This window comes from Hypanus sabinus, chromosome 3, assembly GCF_030144855.1.
Source record: "Hypanus sabinus isolate sHypSab1 chromosome 3, sHypSab1.hap1, whole genome shotgun sequence".
In the NCBI taxonomy this organism is placed as follows: Eukaryota; Metazoa; Chordata; class Chondrichthyes; order Myliobatiformes; family Dasyatidae; genus Hypanus; species Hypanus sabinus.
Window position 1 is genome coordinate 123,828,924 of NC_082708.1, and position 20,889 is coordinate 123,849,812.

General features: G+C 40.8%; 2 protein-coding genes across 5 annotated transcripts in view; both read right to left on the reverse strand.

The window, feature by feature from the left end:
* bbs7 (Bardet-Biedl syndrome 7) overlaps positions 1 to 12,597 on the reverse strand; it is a 56,100-nt gene extending 43,503 nt beyond the window's left edge. For all 4 annotated transcript variants that reach the window (XM_059965071.1, XM_059965073.1, XM_059965070.1 and 1 more), the window contains exon 1: positions 12,375 to 12,597. In XM_059965071.1, coding sequence (XP_059821054.1) covers positions 12,375 to 12,410 — 36 coding nt within the window. In that variant the 5' untranslated portion in view covers positions 12,411 to 12,597. The remainder of the gene's footprint in view (positions 1 to 12,374) is intronic.
* A 5,558-nt stretch (positions 12,598 to 18,155) lies between these two features.
* Positions 18,156 to 19,779, reverse strand: ost4 (oligosaccharyltransferase complex subunit 4 (non-catalytic)). Its single transcript, XM_059965074.1, has 2 exons — positions 19,637 to 19,779; positions 18,156 to 19,326 (listed from the first exon to the last, which is right to left on the reverse strand). The coding sequence occupies exon 1, from the start codon at positions 19,777 to 19,779 to the stop codon at positions 19,666 to 19,668; it is 114 nt and encodes a 37-aa protein (XP_059821057.1). The 3' UTR covers positions 18,156 to 19,326; positions 19,637 to 19,665.
* Between the last annotated feature and the right edge of the window lie 1,110 nt (positions 19,780 to 20,889).

A 20,889-nucleotide genomic window follows, 5' to 3' on the forward strand; every position in this document is an offset into this window, starting at 1 on the left:
TATTAAATAAATAACAGCTCCAGCCTTCTCGTACTTATCCTGTGACAAATGAAGATTATTATTTCCGTCAAGGCCTCGATTACCTAGTCCCTTGATTTCCATAGCATTTTAGAATAGATCTCATTTGGCCCTGGCATTTATCCACCTTCAAGCATCCATAGACACCCAACACCTCAACTCTCTTAATAATGACATGCTCCAGACTATCAATGTACTCATTTATTTATGATACATACTGTGAATTGAAACATAGTGAAATGAATCATTTGTGTTATCAACCAAAGCAGTCCAAGGAAGTGCTGGGGCAGCTCACAAATACTCTTCAAGTTCAAGTTTTTTGTCATCAGACAGCACATTTATACAAGCAAAGGACACAATGTTCCTCTGAATCACAGTGCACCCACAACACGGATATCGCACACAGTGCATAAAACAAAATACAGGCAGTCCCCGGGTTACGTACGAGTTCTGTTCCCGAGTCCGTCTTTAGGTCGGATTTGTACGAAAGTCCAAACAAGTATACCCGGTATTATTTAACGTCAGTTTTAGTACATTTTAGTACATATTTAACGACATTTATTTTAGTACATAGTATATATTTTACCTTTCTATGCATATAAAACACTTAAGAAACGTATGTATTCCAATAATTAAACCACTGCGTTGCTTAGTAATAACTGTAGCTTTCATTGGGCAGGGACTTCACATGCTCCATTACTCTCATTTTATCCGTTATCCTTTAAAATTGTTCCGATAGTTGACTGACTGTAGCCTAACACTTTTCCAATGACCGATGGTGTTTCACCTCTTTCCAAATGCTTTATTATTTCCACTTTATTTTCAATCACGATCGCTTCCCGTCAATGGAACAGAAACACTGCGGACGGTGGGTCCTGACCTGTGCCGACTCCTGAGGTCCGCTGGGTGCTAAGGACCACAGCACTGAATTCCTCGGGTGCTAAACTGCACCGCACTGAGACAGGTTAAATGGGACAAGCGGGGGCTGTGCTGGGTTTGGGTGTTTGATCCTCCACAATATTCCGCGTGGGAATTTAAACTTGAGGTGGCAGTTTTTTTTTACGAGGTCAAGTTGCAAGCTCGACATCAACCCGGCACGGATGGTATGGGAGTCACTGAATCGACATCAACCTGGAATGGAAGCGGTCTGTCACTAAATCGAACTTGGGACCCTCTGTTCTCCAGCCCGGCGCTGATCTGACTGCGCCACCAGCCAAACGGGGGGGGGGGGGGGGGGGGGGGGGGCGGGGTCAGGATGAATCTTGTTCAGAAAAATTCAAGCCAAATACAAAGTTAAACACTCAACACAGTGTCAACCGCAACAACTTGAAATGGCTGACGGCATCGCGATCCAACTTAAAATGGCGGATGTCGTTCTCCTTCCTCGGTTTACAAGTATGAGTTGTCCGTAAGTCGGACTTCCGTAACTCGGGGACTGCCTATATTACAAGTTAATAAAATATAATTCAAAATGTATGTGAACTGTGCAACACATGTAAACAGTAGAGACTAAGACTGTAACATATGTAGGAGCAAAATTAGGCCATTTGGCCCATCGAGTCTGCTCCACCTTTTCATCATAGCTGATCCATTCCTCTCTCAGCCCCAATCGCCTACCTTCTCCCTGTATCCCGTCATGCCCTGACTAATCAAGAACCTATCAACCTCTGACTTAAACACACACAATGACTTGGCTACCACAGCAACCTGTGGCAATGAATTTTAGAGATTCACCACTCTCTGGCTAAAGAAATTTCTCTCATCTCTATTCTAAAAGGACACCACTTTATTCTGAGGCTGTGTCCTCTGGTCCTAGACTCCCCCACCAAATCCACCCCATTGAGGCTTTTCAACATTCGATAGGTTTCAATAAAGTCACCCCTCATTCTTCTGAATTCCAGCGAGTCGAGGCCCAGAGCCATCAAACGCTCCTCATATGACAAGCCTTTCAATCCCAAAATCATTTTCATGAAACTCCTTTGAACCCTGTCCAGTAACAACGGATCCTTTTTTAGATAAGGGGCAAAAAACCATTTGCAACAATTAAAGTGAGGCCTCACCAGTGCTTTATAGAACCTCAACAGTATATCCTTGCTTTGATGTTCTAGTCCTCTTGAAATGAATGCTAACATTGCATTTGCCTTCCTCACCACCGATTCAACCTGCAAATGAACCTTTTAGGGAATCCTGCACAAGAACTCCAAAGTCCCTTTGCACCTCAGATTTTTAAATTTTCTCTCAATTTAGAAAATATTCTATACTTTGATTTCTTTACCAAATGCATTACCATACACTTCCTGACACTGTATTCCATCTGCCACTTCTTTACCCAATCTCCTAATCCGTCTACGTCCTTCTGTAGCCTCTCTACTCCCTCAAAACTATCTGCCTCTCCACCTATCTTCATATCATCCACAAGCTTGGCAACAAAGCCATCAATTTTGTCATCCAAATTACTGACATATTACATAAAAAGAAGTGGTCCCAACACAGACCAGTGTGGATCAGCCAATGCTCAATTCACGCTAGTATCTTTCCTTTAATACTTGTTAAGCAGCCTCATGTGTGGCAGCTTGTGAAAAGCCTTCTGAAAATCCAAGTATTTAACATCCACTGATTCTCCATTGTCTATCCTGCTCATTATTTCTTCAACAGATTCGTCAGCAAGATATTCTCTTAAGAAAACCATGTTGACTATGGGCTATCTTATCATATGCCCTCAAGTGCTGCAAAACCACATCCTTAACAATCGACTCCAACAACTTTCAACTACTGAGGTCAGAAGAGTGGAGTGGAGTGGCATTTGCAACTTTCCATTCCTCCAGAACCATGCCAGTATCAATTGATCCTTGAAAGATCTTTACTAATTCCTCGACAATCTCTTCACCCACCTCTTTCAGAACCCTGGGGTGTATAACATTTAGTCCAAGTGATTTATCTATCTTTGGACCTTTCAGTTTCCCAAGAACCTTCTCCAAAGTAATGGCAACTTCATCCCCTTCTGCCCGCTGACACTCTCGAACTTCTGGCATACTGTTAGCGTCTCCCACAGCGACGAGTGAAGCCAAATGCTTAATCTGTTTGTCACCCATTACTATCTCTCAGCATCATTTTCCAGTAGTCTGATCGCTATTCTCACCTCTCTTTTACACTTCATGCATTTGATGAAACCTTTGATATTATTTTCTTTATTATTGGCTAGTTTACCTTCGTATTCCATCTTTTAATTCTTATGACATATTTAGTTGCCTTCTGTTGGTTTTAAAAGCTTCCTAATCCTCTAACTTCCCATTATTTTTGCTCTATTTTATGTCCTTTATTTGGCTTTTATGTTGGCTTTGACTTATCTTGTCAGCCATGGTTGTGTCATCCTACCTTTAGAAAACTTCTTCCTCTTGGGATGTATATCACTGTGCCTTCCAAATTGCTCCAGAAATTTCAGACATTGCTGTTCTGCCTTCATCCCTGCCAGTGTTCTTTATACCAATTAATTCTGGCTAACTCCTCCCTCATGCCATTATAATTCCCTTTACTCCACTCTAAAATACCGATACACCTGACTTTAGCTTCTCTTTCTCAAATTTCAGGGTGAATTTGATCATATTATGATCACTTGCCATTAGGGTTCTTTTACCTTAAGCTCTCTAATCAATTCCAGTCTATTGCACAGCACTCAAATTAGAATAGCTGATCACCCTCCAGTGGGCTCAACCTCGAGCTTCTCTAAGGCATTCTAGAAATTCCGTTTTGAGATCCAGCACTAACCTCATTTTCCCAATCTACCTGCTTTTGTAATCAACTATTAGTATTGTAATGTTAGGACATTTTCAGGAGTTAAAGTATATAGCAAATATTAATCTCAAATCTCAATTACAAACAACCTTGAGATCTGAATATGGATTGTAGATTAAATTTTAAATGCCACTCAGAACAGGAAACATCTAATTGATTTTAGATGTCTGCATATGTATGAATGCAGTTGACGTCCCACTGCATGAATATGACTCAGAGACCACAGTAATTCACACTCCTTTTGGGTGTGTTGGGCGGGAAGATACAACCATTAAAAAATTACATGCAGCTCAAAAGAAGCATGATGAGGGCATTGTAACTACAGAAATGGTCCTGTTACCTTGTTCCTTAACATACAAAAATGTGCTATAATGTTGGTTCATGGCAGTTCTGTCTCTCTCTCTCTCTCTCTCTCTCTCTCTCATATGACTCCAAAAGTTGCCAGCTTTTGTGTGTTCCAAACAAAAGCTCTCTGCTGACTTTGTTCACAGTTACCCTTCTGACATACATTTTCTATCTCCCACTGTAATTTGTAGACCACATCTTTACTACTGTCTAGGAGTCTATATATAACTCACATCAGGGTTTTTTTTTTAAAAACACATGCAGTTTCTTAATTCTACCCACAAAGGATCTTCAGGATCTTTAGAATATTCTGCACAATAGGATCTTCTAATCCTATGTCACATCTTTTGAAAGATTTGATTTCATTTTGTACCAACAGAGCTACCCCATCCCCTCTGCCTACCTGCCAGTCCGTTTGATACAACATGTATCCTTGAATGTTAAGCTCCCAGCTTCATTCAGCCATGATTCAGCGATGCCCACAATGTCATAAATCTCAGTCTGTAGCTGTGCTACAAGACCATCTACCTTATTCCGTATACTGCACAAATTCAAACACCTTCAGTCCTGATTTCACCCTTTTCGATTCTCTATGTCTTTTACGTTGCACTCATCCTGTTGACTGCAATTCTGCCCTATCATCAGCCTTTTTGCCAGCAGTCTCACTACAAATTGTCTCTGTTTGCAAACCAACTACCTCATCGTCAGCACCAACACTCCAGTTGCCATCCCCCTGCCAATTAGTTTAAACCCAAACAGCTCTAGCAAACCTGTCTGCAAGGATATTGGTCCCTTTTGTACAGACCACACCTTACCCCGAAGAGATCCTAATGATCCATAAATCTGAACCTCTGCCCCCACCCCAGTTCCTCAGCCATACATTCACCTGCCAAATTATCCTATTCTTACTCTCACTGGTGCATGGTGTGGGCACCAATTCAGAGATTACTATCCTGGAAGTCCTGTGTTTCAGCTTTCTACAAAGCTCCCTAAAATCTCTCTTCAACTTCTGCTCAGCTTTCCTACCCATGTCATTGGTGCCAATATGTACCAAGACTTCTAGTTGCTCACCCTTCCCCCTTAAAATGTCATGGACTTGATCTGAGACATCCCTGCTCCTGGCACCAAGGAGGCAACATACCATCCGGTATCTCTACCGCACCCATAGAATCTCGTCTCTGTTACTCTGACTATGGGATCTCCTATCACCACTGCAGTCCTCTTCACCTCATCTCTTCTGAGCCACAGCACCAGACTCAGTGCCACAGACTCAGCCCTCCTCCCCCCCAGTAGGTCACTCTCCCTCACCAGTATCCACAGCTTGCTGTCCTAGTGATGAGACCTCGGTGGTGGCAGGGTATTCATTAGTCTCACAGTGTGGGGAAAGAAGCTTTTACTCAGTCTGGCAGTCCTAGTCTTGATGCTCCTGTATCTCATTCCTCACAGTCGTGGGTCTAAGAGATTGTGGGATGGATGGTTGGGATCCTTAAGAATGCTTCAGGCCCTTCATATACATCACTCCCAGTAAATGTCACAAATGGGGTGGGGTTCCTACAGCTCAATCTTCCACATTCCTCTCTTTAGTGGATACAGCCAAAAGGTATTATTTAGAACCACATTCACATCTCCTGTCTCTACACACACACACTGCTATTTTCCCTGACTACCCTCTTGCTCCCAATATCCTCTGAATTTTACCTGCCAAAGATATTTAATGGCCCATTTCTGCCCTTCTAATTTTTCATTTTAAGTTCTCCATCTATATTCTTCATATATTCTTCATATTCTTACAGTTTCGTATACGTGTCACATGCTTCTATTTGTATTAAATACCATCCTTCTGTATGAAATTATGTCTTTCAAATTATAGATTCAGGATACAAAAGTAGGTAAAAGAAGAAGGATGTAAAGAAGATTCCTGTGAAAGTAGGTGAGTTAAGTGAGTTGGTGAGAACACAACAGATGGAATACAATGTGAACAATTGTAAGGTCATTTACTTGGACATTTTTCATAATGATGACAGATTGGGAAATGATGATGTTCAAAGCAACTTTCCTAATTGTTTATTGTACTGTCCTGAGCATTAAGCAATTAGAAAAATAAATTGTATGTTTTCCTTTATTATGAGAGCTGAGTACTGTGTACAGTATTGTTCTCCTTACCAAAAAGGGGGTTGCAGCCAAAGATTTACCAGATTAGTTCCAGGGATGTCAGGTTTGCCAAATATGGAGAGAAGAAGTAGACCTTGTCAATATTCCCTAGAGTTCAGAGAAATGAAACGTATTGAAAGCTCCAAAGGCGTTAAAGCTTTGACAGTGTGAATACTAGGCAATTATTTATCCTGGCTGAAGAGTCTAGAACTGCAGAATAAGAGGATTAGGAACAGTATGTAGACAAATTTCTTCACTATGAAGGTGGTGGATCTTCAGAATTTTCTACTTCAGAGACTGAGGAAACCCAGTAATTACATTCATTCCATACAGCAAGTGTTTTCTGAATAATAAGGGACTCATAGGATATTGGGAATGCAGTAAAGTTGTGCTGAGATAAATCAGCCATGATTTTGACAGCACACACAATATGCTGGAGAAATTCCTCCAGCACGTGTGTGTGTGTGTGTGTGTGTGTGTGTGTGTGTGTGTGTGTGTGTGTGTTAGTTACTTGGATTTCCAGCATCTGCAGATTTTCTCATGTTCATGATCTTGACAAGAGGATCCAAAAGAATGGTACACCACCTCAGCAATCTTGCAACTCTAGCAATGGGTGTGCAATCCTGACCTTCGTTACTACACAATGGATTTACATATTCTCACCACGCTTCAATGGGATTCCGCTAATATACTGGTTTCCTCATACAATACATCCCAAAAACATACTGTGCAATGCTCCTTAGCCCAGGTATGTGATAAAAAGCAACAAAGAGGAGCTGTTGGGTATGCACAAGAGAATACTTTGCTAAACGACAGAGAAATAGTGTTTTTTTTTGACAAGGTGATGAGAGAGACTGATGAGGGTAGGGCAGTGGATATTGTCAACATGGATTTTAGTAAGGCATTTAACAAGTCTCTCAAGGGAAACTAATCCAGAAGATTAAGATGCATGGGCTCCATGGCAAATTGCCTGTTTGAATTCAGAAATGGCTTGTGCATAGAAGACAGAGGACATAGTGGATGAAGGGACATTCGAGCTGGAGCTAGCGGAGTTCCGCAGGGACCTCAGCTGTTTGCGATGTATGTAAATAACCTGGATGAAAATGCAGATGGGTGGGTTAGCAAATTTGCGGACAATACCGAAATTGGTGGAGTTATGGATAGTGTAGAAGACTGGCAAAGAAATCAGTGCAATATAGATCTGTTGCAGATATGGGCAGCAAAATAGCAGATGAAGTTTAACTCAGATAAATGTGATGCGTTGCACCCTGGAAGGGCAAATGTAAGGAGACGGTACACTGTTAAGGACAAGATCCTTAATTGTGTTGCTGGGTAGGGACTTCTTGGGATCCAAGCTCACTGCTCCTTGAAAGTGGCTGCACAGGTCGATAAGGTGGTTAAGAAGGCTTATAGTGTGCTTGCTTTCATTAGTCAGGGCACTGAGCTAAAAGTCAGGAAGTTATGTTGCAGCTTTATAAAACTCTGGTTAAGCCACATCTGGAGTACTACATACAGTTCTGCTCACCTCACTATAGGAAGGATGTTAAGGGTTTGAGAGGGGGCAGAAGAGATTTGCCAGGATGCTGCCTGGTTAAAATGGTACGTGCTATCATAAAAGGCTCAATAAACTTGGGTTGTTTTCTCTGGAGCACTGGAGGCTGAGGGGAGATCTGATAGAGGGTTCTAAGATTATGAAAGGCATAGATAGAGTAAACAGGGAGTATCTGTGTCCCAGTGTTGAAATGTTTAATACCACAGGGCATGCATTAAATGTGAGTGGAATATGTTCAAAGGGGATATGAAGGACATGAATTAAATGTGAGTGGAATATGTTCAAGGGAGATATGAAGGACAAGTTTTTTTATTCAGAGAGTGGTGGCTACCTTGAATGTGCAGCCTGGTATGGTGGCAGTGGCAGATACATCAGAGGCTTTTAAGAGATGTTTGAATAGGCACATGAACGTGAGGCAGATGTAAGGATTAGCGTTTGGATGTTTTTGATTTGCTGCTTCATGCTTGTTCAGCATTACATTGTGGGCAAACGGCTCATCCTGCCCTGTTTTATATTCTATGGGAATAAGAATGATGCAATCTGTTTGTTCTGAGACCTCATCAATCTGACGAGATGAATAAATTCCTATGTTGAAGAAGGTAAATAAGAATGTGAAAATGCACTTCATGAAGAAGATGTTAAAAGATTTTTTTTTCTTTTGAGGAGTTTAGAACTGGGGACATAGTGTCACAATTCCATGGGTGATAAGAAATCATATGGGACTTCAATATGAAGGTGGACTGGGAAAATCAAGTTGGTGCTGGATTACAGAAGGGGAAATTTCTACAGTGCCTATGAGATGGCTTTTTAAGAGCAGTTTGTGGTTGAGCCCAAAAGAGGATCAGCTATTCTGGACCAAGAGTTGTGAAATGAACCAGAATTGATTAGAGAGCTTAAGGTAAAAGAACCCTTATGGCAAGTGATCATAATATGATTGAATTCACCCTGAAATCTGAGGAGAAGCTAAAGTCAGATGTATCTGTATTAAAGTGGAGTAATAAAATTAAAGAGATACGAGAGAGGAGTTGGCCAGAATTGACTGGAAAAGAACACCGGCAAGGGTGTTGGCATCGCAGTGATGGCTGGAATTTCTGGAAGCAATTCGGAAGGCACAGAATATATAAATCACAAAGAGGAAGAAGTATTTGAATGGAAAGATGACACAACTGTAGCTAACAAGTCAAAGCCAACATGAAAGCCAAAGAGAGGGCAAATAATAGAGAAAAGATTAGTGGAAGTTAAAGGATTAGGATGCTTTTAAAAATCAACAGAAGGCAACTAAAAAAGTCATTAAGAAGATAAAGATGAAATACGAAAGTAAGATAGACAATAATATTAAAGAAAATACCAAATGTTCCTTTAGATACAGAAACTGTAAAAGAGAGGTGGCAGTGGTAATCAGACCACTGGAAAATGATGCTGGAGAGGTAGTAATGGAGGACAACGAAATAGCAGACAAACTGAATAAGTATTTTGCATCAGTCTTCACTGTGCAAGACATTAGTAGTATGGTAGAAGTTCCAGGTGTCCGGGACACGAAGTGTGTGAAGTTACCATTACTCTTGGGAAACTAAGAGTTTCCTTAACTACTAAGGTAGTTAAGTCACCTGGACCAGATGGTGTATACCCCAGAGTTCTGAAGGAGGTAGCTGAAGAGATGGTGGAGGCATTAGTAATAACCTTTCAAAATTCACTAGATTCTGGAATGGCTCAGGAAGACTGGAAAATTGCAAATGTTACTCCACTCTTCAAGAAGAGAGAGAGGCAAAATAAAGGAAACTATAGGCCAGTTAGTCTGACCTCAGTGACTGGGAAAATGTTGGCGTTGTTTTTTAAGGACAAAGTCTCACTGTACTTGGAGGCACATGACAAAATAGGCTGTAGTCAGATTTCCTCAAGGGAAAATCTTACCATATAAATCTGTTGGAATTCTTTGAAGAAGTAACAAGGAAGATAGACAAAGAAGGATCAGTTGATGTTGTGTACTTGGATTTTCAGAAGGTCTCTGACAAGGTGTCACACATAAGGCTGCTTAAAAAGCTACAAGCCCATGGTATTACAGGAAAGAGTCTAGCAAGGATAAAGCAGTGGATCCTTGGCAGGAGGCAAAGAGTGGGAATAAAGGGAGCCATTTCTGGTTGGCTGCCAGTAACAAGTGATGTTCCACAGGGGTCTGTGTTGGGATCGGTTCTTTTTACTTTATATGTCAATGATTTGGATGATGGAACTGATGACCTTGTTGCTAAGTTTGCAGATAATATGAAGATAGGTGGAGGGGCAGGTAGCTTTTAGGAAGTAGAGAGGCTACAGAAGAACTTAGACAGATTAGGAGAATAGGCAAAAAAAATGGCAAATGGATTACAGTGTCAGGAAGTGTATGGTCAGGCAGTTTGATAGAAGAAATGAAAAGATTTACTATTTACTAATTGGAGAGAAAACACAAAAAATGAGGCGTAAAGGGACTCCTTGTGCAGGGTTCCTTAAAAGTTAATTCGCAGGTTGAGTCCGTGGTGAGAAAGGGAAAAGCAATATTAGCATTAACTTCAAGTGGACTAGAATACAAGAGCAAGGATATAACATTAAGACTTTATAAAGCACTGGTAAGGCCTCACATGGAGTATTGTCAGCAGTTTGGGTCCCTTATGTTAGAGAGGATGTGCTGGAATTGGAGAAGGTTCAAAGGAGGTTCACTAAAATGATTTCAGGGTACAATAGCTTGTCATATGAAAAGTGTCTGAGAGCCTGTATTCACTAGAACTCAGAAGAACAAGGGGTGACCTCACTGAAACCTATCAAATGGTGAAAGACCTTGATAGAGTGGACATGGAAAAGATGTTTCCTATGGTGGAAGACTCTAAGACCAGAGGACACAGCCCCAATAGAGGGGTGTTTTTTAGAACATAGACGAGGAGGAATTTCTCTAGACTGAGTGGTGAATCTGTGGAATTCTTTGCCACAGGCAGCTGTGGAGGCCAAGAATATACATTTAAGGCAGAGGTTGTTAGATTCTTGATCGGTCAGAGCATGAAGGGATACGGGGAAGATCTAGATGCTGAGTCATTTAATTGTATTCAAGGATGTGGCTGATCTATTTTTAGGTCACAGCATTATGTGTTTCTACAAGAAAATTAAGTTGAATCCAAATGCCAACTCAACCACGTAGTCATTGAATGGTGGAGCATCAGTGAAATGGTCTATTCCTGCTTTTAATTCTTGTTCTAAGTGCATTCATCTCTCAACTCCAGATGTTCCTACACATTGCTTGGGACATCTGGACAGTAAAGACAAGTACGTCAGACCATTACTTATTGACTACAGTTCCACTTTTAACACTGTAATTCCAAGCAAACTCATCCCAAAGCTTAATATCCTGGGAGTCAGCGCCTCCCTCCAAAACTGTGTCCTTGACAGCCTGACCAACAGACTATAATCAGTAAGGATAGATAGCAACCCCTGCTCCGCAATTATTGAAACATTGTGCTCTACATGTCACTGTACACCCTGTACACTCATGACTGCATGGCCAGATTCTGCTTTAAATCAACCTAAGTTTGCAGATGATACCACCATAGCAGGTGAATTTCAAATAAACATGAGTCTGATTACAGGAAGGAGATACAAAGCTTAGTAACATTGTGTCAGGACGACAATCTTTACCTGAATGTCAGCAAAACAAAAGAGCTGGTCACTAACTTCTGAGAGAGAGTGGTGCACATCCTCCTGTCTAGTTCAACCGTGTTGAGATGGAGAAGACTGAGAGCTTCACGTTCCCGAGAATGAACATCGCCTGGTTCAACCGCATACACATCATGGGCAAGAAAGCTCACTAAAGCGTCGTCTTCTTCAGAAGGCTAAAGAAATTTGGCATGGTCCCCGTTGACTATTTTGATCACTGCAGCATAGAAAACATTCTATCTGGCCCCGTAACAACTGCTGAGTTATGGACACAGCTCAGCAAATCATAGAAACTAGCCTTCTTTCTATGGTCTCTCTCTGTCCCTCTCGCTACCTAAGTAAAGCAACCAACGTGATTAACGACCCCACCCACCCTGGCCATTCTCTCATTTCCCCACTCCCATCATGCAGAAAGTATAAAATCTTGAAAGTACGAACCACCAGGCTCAAGGACGGCTTCTGCCCCGCTGTTATAAGATTATACAGCGGGGTGGTAGTATAAGTTGGGTTCTTGGCCTCACAATCTATCTCGTTATGACCTTATTGTTTACCTCCACTGTACTTTGTCTGTATCTGTTGCATTTTATTCTGTATTGTTATTGTTTTACCCTTAGTGCACTTTGTAATGATCTGATCTGTATGAACAGTATGCAAGACAAGTTTTTTCAAGTACCTCAGTACATGTGACATAAACAAATTCCAATTGTTCACTGTGAATAAGTTCGACGACTAGGTTTATGTGTCGAATATAAAAAATACTGTTTTTCACCAAAAGAATTTAAACGCAGTAGCCAGGCCGTAATTAAAAGAAAAACATTGCTGAATGGTTCAAGAGACCTACCTGTAGGTAGTCGACACGATTCAAATTTACCTCCATGGTCAATACGTTAGGGCCCGTTTCTGAGGAGTGGTAGCTCGAAGATCGACGTCAGGGGAACATCACCGGTAAAGATACAGTTAGATCCATATCTTGATACATCTGTACGAGCCGATAAAAATCAGCTGTAAACAAACAGCATCGAAACGACACCTTTTCCCACACAAATCCACGCTGGACCGCCCCAATCCCGTTTCTAAGGAGATTTTAGGCGGCTCACAACAGCGTATCCCACTGGTCACAGATTATCGCACCGTCTTTCAACCTTGCCGCCCATTGGTGAGGAGAGAAGACTGGAGCGACGTGGCAGTGGTGCTTTTACAGCGTTTCATCGAAGGTCCAGGGAGGAACCGCTGCTTCTTAAAATCTCGGCTGAATCTTCCACAGATTGTCAGTGCAATAGAGCTTTAAAAAGTAGGACTGAAGTAATTTATTCCCTTATTTTACCTGGTGTCTCGCGTCACGTTTTGAAGTCGCTCGCTTTTTTTCATTGAGAAGCCAAGACTATCTGAATCTTAACAGTACTTCATCAGAACCATATTGTAATTCCTTCATCCTAAATTATTTATTGGAATGTATCAGATTGACTTACATTAACAATGGAAAACCTTCCAAAACTCCCATATAAAAGTCCTACTAGAATTGCTGAGATCACACCCATGTAGTACCACGTACAATTTTGTTTAATAAGGGTGTACATCAGTGAAGGCTCCGAGATTTATTAATAAATTTATTCCAGGTGCCGAGCCCGACAACAAGAAATGGATTTAACTCCGGATGGCCGAACACTTTCAAAAACTGATGAAAATTTCTCTTCCAGCCTGTCATCACGGCCTATACACCCAAAGACAAAAGAACAGTGCCGCACAGATACAGACCCTTCGCCCCACAATGGTGTGTGATGAACTTATTAAAATAGTCATTTTTAACTAAATTAATTTGCGTACACTATATCAATATCCCTTCACCCCGCATTTTCATGTATCTATCTAAGAGTCTCTTCTATGCCTCTGTCATATTTGTCTCCAATATCACCCGGGTAGTGTATTCCAGACACCTACCATACTCCGTAAAAACTTAACCTGCGCATCTCCTTTGAACTTCCCCACAATCATTTTAAATGAATACCTCTTGTACATTTTGACCATCTGAAAAAAGAGACAGTGGTTGTCTATCCATGCCTCTCAAACTTCTATTTGATTTTCCTTCAGCCTCTGCCACACAAGATAAAAGAACCCAAACTTTTCGAACTTCTCATTGCATATGCTTCTAATCCAGGTTGCATCCTTCTTTTGCACCTTCTCTAAAGCTTCTACAACCTTCCAATAATAAGGCACCAGAACTGAATGCATTATTCCAAATGTAGCAAAACAGGTGTTTTATAAAGCTATGATATAATTCCATGAGTTTAATGCCTGAACTAATGTGCCATGTGCCCTTTGCCTTTTTTTTACTACCCTATCAATCTGTGTAGCTGCTTTCTGGAAGCCAATAATTTCAACCCCTAGATCCCTCTGCACAAAGCCAATGGATTTATAGCAAAGTTTGTGGACGAATCAGACATGTGGTGCTGGGGAAACAGAGTCTGCAGAAGGATTTAGACAGACTAGGTCACTAGGAAAATGAGCAAAGAAGTGGCAGATGGAATGAAGTGTGGGGGAGTGTATGGTCATGCACTTAAGTAGAACAGAGGAGCCTAATTAGGCCAGTTGATCTATTGAGTTTGCTCTGCCATTCCATCATGGCTGATTTATTATCCCTCTCAACCCCATTATTCTGCCTTCTCCCCATAACTTTTGATATCCTTACTAATCGAGAACCTAGCAACCTCTGCTTTAAATGTACCCAATGACTTGGCCTCCACAGCCATCTGTAGCAATAAATTCCAGATTCACCACTTTCTGGCTAAAGACACTGCCCCTTGTCTCTGTTCTAAAGGGATGTCCTTTTCTTCTGGTGCTGTGCTCTCTAGTTCTAGAAGGAATAGACATAGACAATTTTCTAAATGTGGAGTAAATTCAGAAATCAGAGCTGAAAAGGGACTTGGAAATCTTCATGCAGCATTACCTAAAGGTTAACTTGCAGGTTGAGTTTATAGTAAGGAAGACAAATTCAATGTTAGCATTTATTTCATGAAGACTCGAATTTAAAAGCAAGGATGTAATGAGAGGCTGTATAAGGCATTGGTCAGAACACGCGCAGTTTTGTGGGCAATTTTGGGCCTCTATCTAAGAAAGGAAATGATGGCATCAGGGAGGGGCTAGAGGTGGTTTATGAGAATGATCTCAGGAATGAAAAGGTTAATGCATGAGGAGCATGAGAGATGGGGCTCTGGGCCTGTACTTACTGGAGTTTAAAAGAATGATGTGGTTGTGGGGGGAATTCTCATTCAAACCTATCCAATTGCCAGTATCTCCAATTGAACTTTTGTCTTTTTGTGTGTTTTCCCCCCAAGCCATCAGCCTGTGGTTTTGTATTGCCATGTGCTCATTTGTTTTCATGCCCCATGTGCTCCTGCTCTACTCCGACCCCTGGATTACTGAGTACTCTGCCTCTCACCTGTTTCTCATTGTTACCTGTTCTACTGCCACTTCTGTCTCATTGTGCTCCACCTATCATCTGCCTCTGTTTATTGCTCAGTGTATTTTAGTCCTGTGTTTTCACCTGTTTGTTGCCACATTGTGCCAATGAATTTTCCTCAGCCCTACTCTGTCTGTTTCCCGATTCTGGCTTTTAGATTTCTCTGGATATTTTATTTCTGCCTGAACTTTGATGCCAACTTGGTTTGCACCTCTGGATTTGTTACTCAGTTAATATCATTGTGTGCACAGTACTGGGTCTGCGATTGGATCTCTGCTCTATCACCCTGACATGAATATTGAAAGGACTAGATCATGTGTTCATGGAGAGGATGTTTCCTATAGTGGGGGAGTCTAGGAACAAAAGGCACAGCCTCAGAACAGAAAGACATCCCTTTAGCACAGAAATGAGGAGGAATTACTTTAGCCAGAGGTGGTGAATTGGTGGAATTCATGAACACTTACAGGACTTGTCATTAATAATATATTGACATTTGGTCTCCCAATGTGCAACATTGACATTTGGTCAGATTAAACTGTTTCAAAATTCAAAGTAAATTTATTTTCAAAGTATGTATGTGTCACCTCTTACACAATGAAGGCCCCAATCTACACTGGGGAAGTTGAAGTCGCCCATTAAAACAACCCTGTTGGTTCAATACCTTTTCCTAACTGCAATAATTGCAGATAACACAGTAACCCATTTTCCCTGCAGCATGTCTGCAGAATTTCAGTAAACGGGCTGTGCTGGTGACCTCTCCTGTCAAAACAACCTTCCTTTGAAAATTCATAGGGCTTAACTAAATCAAGCAATGCAAACTGATTTAATTTGGATATAAGGAATAATCTGGGCACAGAAGGAACAATCAAAAGGGAGAATGAATGTGAATCCATTGTCAGTGTTGATCTTTTGCATTGAAAAGGACAGCTTTTCTGAGAGAATGCAAACCATGGCAACCTGCAAATAAACTGCAAGCTGGGGCAGATTCCTTCCATTGATCACCAGGGTGAGCTGTATTCAGAACCAAAGTTAATGAAATTTATGTGGGATTGAAAGTGCCATTAAAAGTTAAACACAACAAGATCATGGGATCTCTAAGATTGGAACAGTGTTTGGTATTTTGTTGTTATTATATTCCATATAACTTTCACTCATTGACTTATTTTAGCTGTAATTAGTACTAATAAACTTTTGCTAAACTCTTCTGCATAAGGCCTGTCTGAACAAAGAAAATAAGGATACAGTGCTGCTAAAATGAGCAAAGGAGGAATAGATCATGTCATGGTCACTGAAGTTCAGGAATGAGGTGCCTTTATTGGAATATAAAATCGTGCAGAAAATTTACAATTAGATGTCAAAAGGATATTTCCTGTTCCCGGTTGAGCTCAACATCTTTGACATGCAATTTGAAAGGGAGAATAAAACTAAACCTATGCAAATCCCTGCAGCATTTGGTGACCTGTCTTTAAGACCAATGTCAAAACATCTTTCACAAAGGTGAACCCTTGCAAGGCGTCAGCCCCTGATGCTACACCTGGTAGGGCACCGAAAGCCTGTGCCAACCAACTAGTAAGGGTGTTCAATCTCCACTGCTACAGTCAGAGGTTCCCACCTGCTCCACAATGGCAACAGTCATACCAGTGAGAAGAGCAGAGTGAGCTGCCTCAATGAGTATCACCCAGTTGCAGTCACATCTACTGTTATGAAGGACTTTGAGAGGTTGGTCATGGCAGTTCTACAGCGGAAGCAATCTCATTGGCTCTCCGCTCAGCCTTGGCTCATCTAGATAATAGCAATACATAAGTCAGGCTGATGTTTATTGATTTCAGCTCAATATTCAATACCATCATACTAATCAATAAAGCTCCAAATTGTGGGACTCTGTACCTCTCTCTGCAACTCCCTCATTGGGAGAACAAAAGCAGTCTAGATTGGAAACAATATTTCCTCCTTGCAATCAACACTAGTGCACCTCGAAGATGCATGCTTACTCCACTGCTCTCTTCTCTACACCCACGTCTGTGTGGCTAGGCAGAGTTCAAATGCCATTTATAAATTTGCCAATGATACTATTATTGGCAGAATTTCAGATGGTGACAAGTGATGTACAGGACTGATAGATCAGCTGGTTGAGGGCAAAACAAAGGTGGCATATAGGAGGGAGATTGAAGATCTGGCTGAGTGGTGTCATAACAGCAACCTCTTACTTAATGTCAGCAAGACTAAGGAGCTGATTATAGACTTCAGAAGGAAACCAGAGGTCTATGAGCCTATCTTCATCGGAGGATCAGGTGGGGAGGGTTAGCATCTTGAAATTCCTAGGTGTTACTTCAGAGGACTGTCCTGGGCCCAGCACATAAGTGCAGTTATGAAGAAAGCATGGCAGCACCTCTACTTTCTTAGGAGTTTGCATTGATTCCACAACATCTAAAACTTTGACATACTTCTTTAGATGTGTAGTGAAGAATATATTGACTGGATGCATCACAGCCTTGTACGGAAACACCAAAGCTGTTGAAAATAGAAAATCTGACAAAAAGCAATGGATATGGCCTAGTCTATCACAGGGCCAACCATTGAGCACATCTACATGAAAATGCTGTCACAGGAAAGTAACATCCATCCTCAGGGACCCCCACCACACAGAACACATTCTCTTCTCGCTGCTGCCATTAAGATGATACAGGAGCCTCAGGACTCACACTACCTAGTTCAGGAACAGTTACTACCTCTCAACTATCAGGCTCTTGAATCAAAGGGGTTAACTTCATTTGCCCCATTATTAAAATGGTCCCACAACTAATGGAATCTTCATCTCAGGTTCTCAATATTTATTGTTTGTTTATTTATTATTATAAATTCTTCATTTTTTATTTGCAGTTTGTTGTCTGGTTGAACACCCTAGTTGGGTGGTCTTTCATTGATTCTGTTATGGTTATTATTCTATAGATTCATTGAATATCCCTGCAAGAAAATGAATCTCACCATTGTATATGGTAACCTGTATGTACTTCTATAATAAATTTACTTTGAACTATTACCACTAGGAAGCATACTAGGCAGTTATATGCATATAAGAATGCTATAAAATGCAAGCAGATTGTTAATCTGCAAAGAAAATAACATTTAGTCAATCTAATTTTAAAAAATCATATCCAAAAGTGGTGTCAAAATAACAACCTTGTATTCAAAGTCATTCCTACCAAGGAGATAATTGTGGACTTCAGGAAGTGCAAGGGAACACACACCAGTCCTTGAGGCCTTGAGGGATTAGTAGTGGAAAGGGTGAGCAGTTTGAAGATCCTGGGTGTCAACATCTCTGAGCTCAACATATTGATACAATTAACACAGGCGGCACGGCAGCAGCTATACTTCATTATTAGTTTGAAGAAACTTGTCACCTTGAACATTGTCCATTCACTCATTGTTTCAGAAACAGTTTCTTCCCCTCTGCAATCAGGTTTCTGAACGGACAATGAACCCATACACATTACTTCACTATTTTTCCCTTTTTTTGCTCTGTTTATACTACTTGCTTAATTCTATATTTTTTATTGCAATTTAGATTTTTTAAACTGTATTGCACTGCAGTGCTGCCACAAAACATCACATTTCATGACATATGCCAGTGATATTAAACCTGATTCTGAGGATCTTAGATACTTGGAATCTTCTATTCTGGCAAGCTGTGAAGGTAGAATCATGGAAACATGTTGAAGACCTTGCATGAAAATAGAGCTAGACCAACAGATCATTCCCATTTCTTCTGTTCTTTTGATTTTATTAAATCCACTGTGCCAAACACTGGTTTCAGATTTTAATGCTGCATTTCTGGAAGAGAACTAGATAAACATCATGTTTTTCTCCAGCTCAAATTGCTTTCAATGATTTCTACCTTACTCCAACTTAGGGTTGAAATAAAAATGTATCTACATTTGAGACGATTTATTCTAATCTCGCAATAAGCAATTTACTAATTAACTTAGTTACTGCAGCAACAGGTTACACTACCAATTGATCTACAACTGGTATTTCTGAAGCTTAATTTGTTAACATTTCACCAAAGGTGGAGTAGCAACTATTCATCCTTCCCCAATCAATACAGTTTTCACTCTAATTTTAATTTGTATATCATTTTAAGGGAATCACAAAGATGTGTGGTTCACAATTTCAGCTACATAAATATTATTGACAAGGCACATTTTCCCTCCCAGTACAAAGTATACATTTTATTTTGAAAGCAGTATTGGTGAAATCCAGTGTGGACCTTGCTTCATCTTGTTCCTTTGCTAGCTTGCATCTTTCAAGTAATTTGTTTTTGGTCCTAATCTTCACACTATAAAACAAAAAGAACAAAGTTATTGTTGTTCATAAGTTTAGGCTGTAAATTGTTGCTGCTCGTGTTGTTCTAGTGAACATTGTGGATGCAGTGCTGACATCAGAATGTGTGGCAACACTTGTGGGCTGCACTCAGCGCATCCTTAAATGTATTGTTAACCAAACAACAGTTTACTACATTTCCATGTACACTTAATAAATAAATCTGAGCCACAACCATTTTGAGATGGAGCTGTTTCACAAACAGGCATCACTATATTTCACAAATATTGAGTCAGTGATTATTTTTCATAAATGTGGTTCATTACCTGTTAAATGTTAAGATTGTGATTTTACATCACTCCAGTTTCTTGGGATTGTTAACAGCAACATAATGGTACAGGACAACTAGGAGGAATAAAGACACGCCTAGCATGTTGGCGAAAATTGCCAGCTGCACGTCTGTGATCATCCTAAAAGAAAAATAAAAAAAAACATTAGAGAAAAATAAAAAAAATTGGAAAAAAATGCGAAGAACACAGCTGTCGTGCAAAGTAAACTATTGTGAAATTAATGAACCAGTGCAATTCTGGAACCCATCAATAGATAATTCCAAATTCCAATCACAAAATATTTATCCAGCAGTAATGTGAAGTGAAGCGTATTGTCATTTAACTACAGGTAGTCCCCGAGTTACGAACGTCCAACTTACGGACAATTCGTACTTACGAACCGAGGAAGGAGAACGCCGCCTGCCATTTTAAGTTGTTGCCGTTGACACTGTTGTATTTGGCTTAAATTTTTCTTAGTAAGATTCAACCTGACCCCGCACCTGCCACCCTCGTTCCAGTCAGCTGGTGGCGCAGTGAGATCAGTGCCGGGCTGGAGAATGGAGTGGAGGTTTGCAAGTTCGATCCAGTGACAGACTGCTCCCGTGCTGGGTTGATGTCGAGCTCGCAACTCAACCTTGTAAACCAGTTTAAATTCCCACGCGGAATATTGTGGAAGATCAAATACCCAAACCCAGCACAGCCCCCACTTGTCCCATTTAACCTGTCTCAGTGCGGTGCAGTTTAGCACCCGAGGAATTCAGTGCTGTGGTCCTTAGGACCCAGCGGACCTCAGGAGTCGGCACAGGTCAGGACCCACCGCCCGCAGTGTTTCTGTTCCATTGACAGGAAGCGATCGCGATTGAAAATAAAGTGGAAATAATAAAGAGGAAAAGAAAGAGTTGAAACGCCATCGGTCATTGGAAAAGCGTTAGGCTACAGTCAGTTAACGATCAGAACAATTTTAAAGGATAAAGTTAGAATAATGGAGCATGTGAAAGGCCCTGCCCCGATGAATGCTACAATTATTACTAAGCAACACAGTGGTTTAATTATTGGAACACATATGTTTCTTAAGTGTTTTATATGCATAGAAAGGTGAAATATATACAATATACTAAGACAAATGTTTGACTAACTGACACTAAATAATACCGGATATACTTGTTCCAACTTACGCACAAATCCGACTTAAAGACGGACTCAAGAACGGAACTCGTACGTAACCCGGGGACTGCCTGTACATATATGCT

Bases quoted from the DNA above. Each gene is read 5' to 3' on its own strand.
- ost4 (XM_059965074.1), bottom strand. From the start codon at position 19,779: ATGATCACAGACGTGCAGCTGGCAATTTTCGCCAACATGCTAGGCGTG.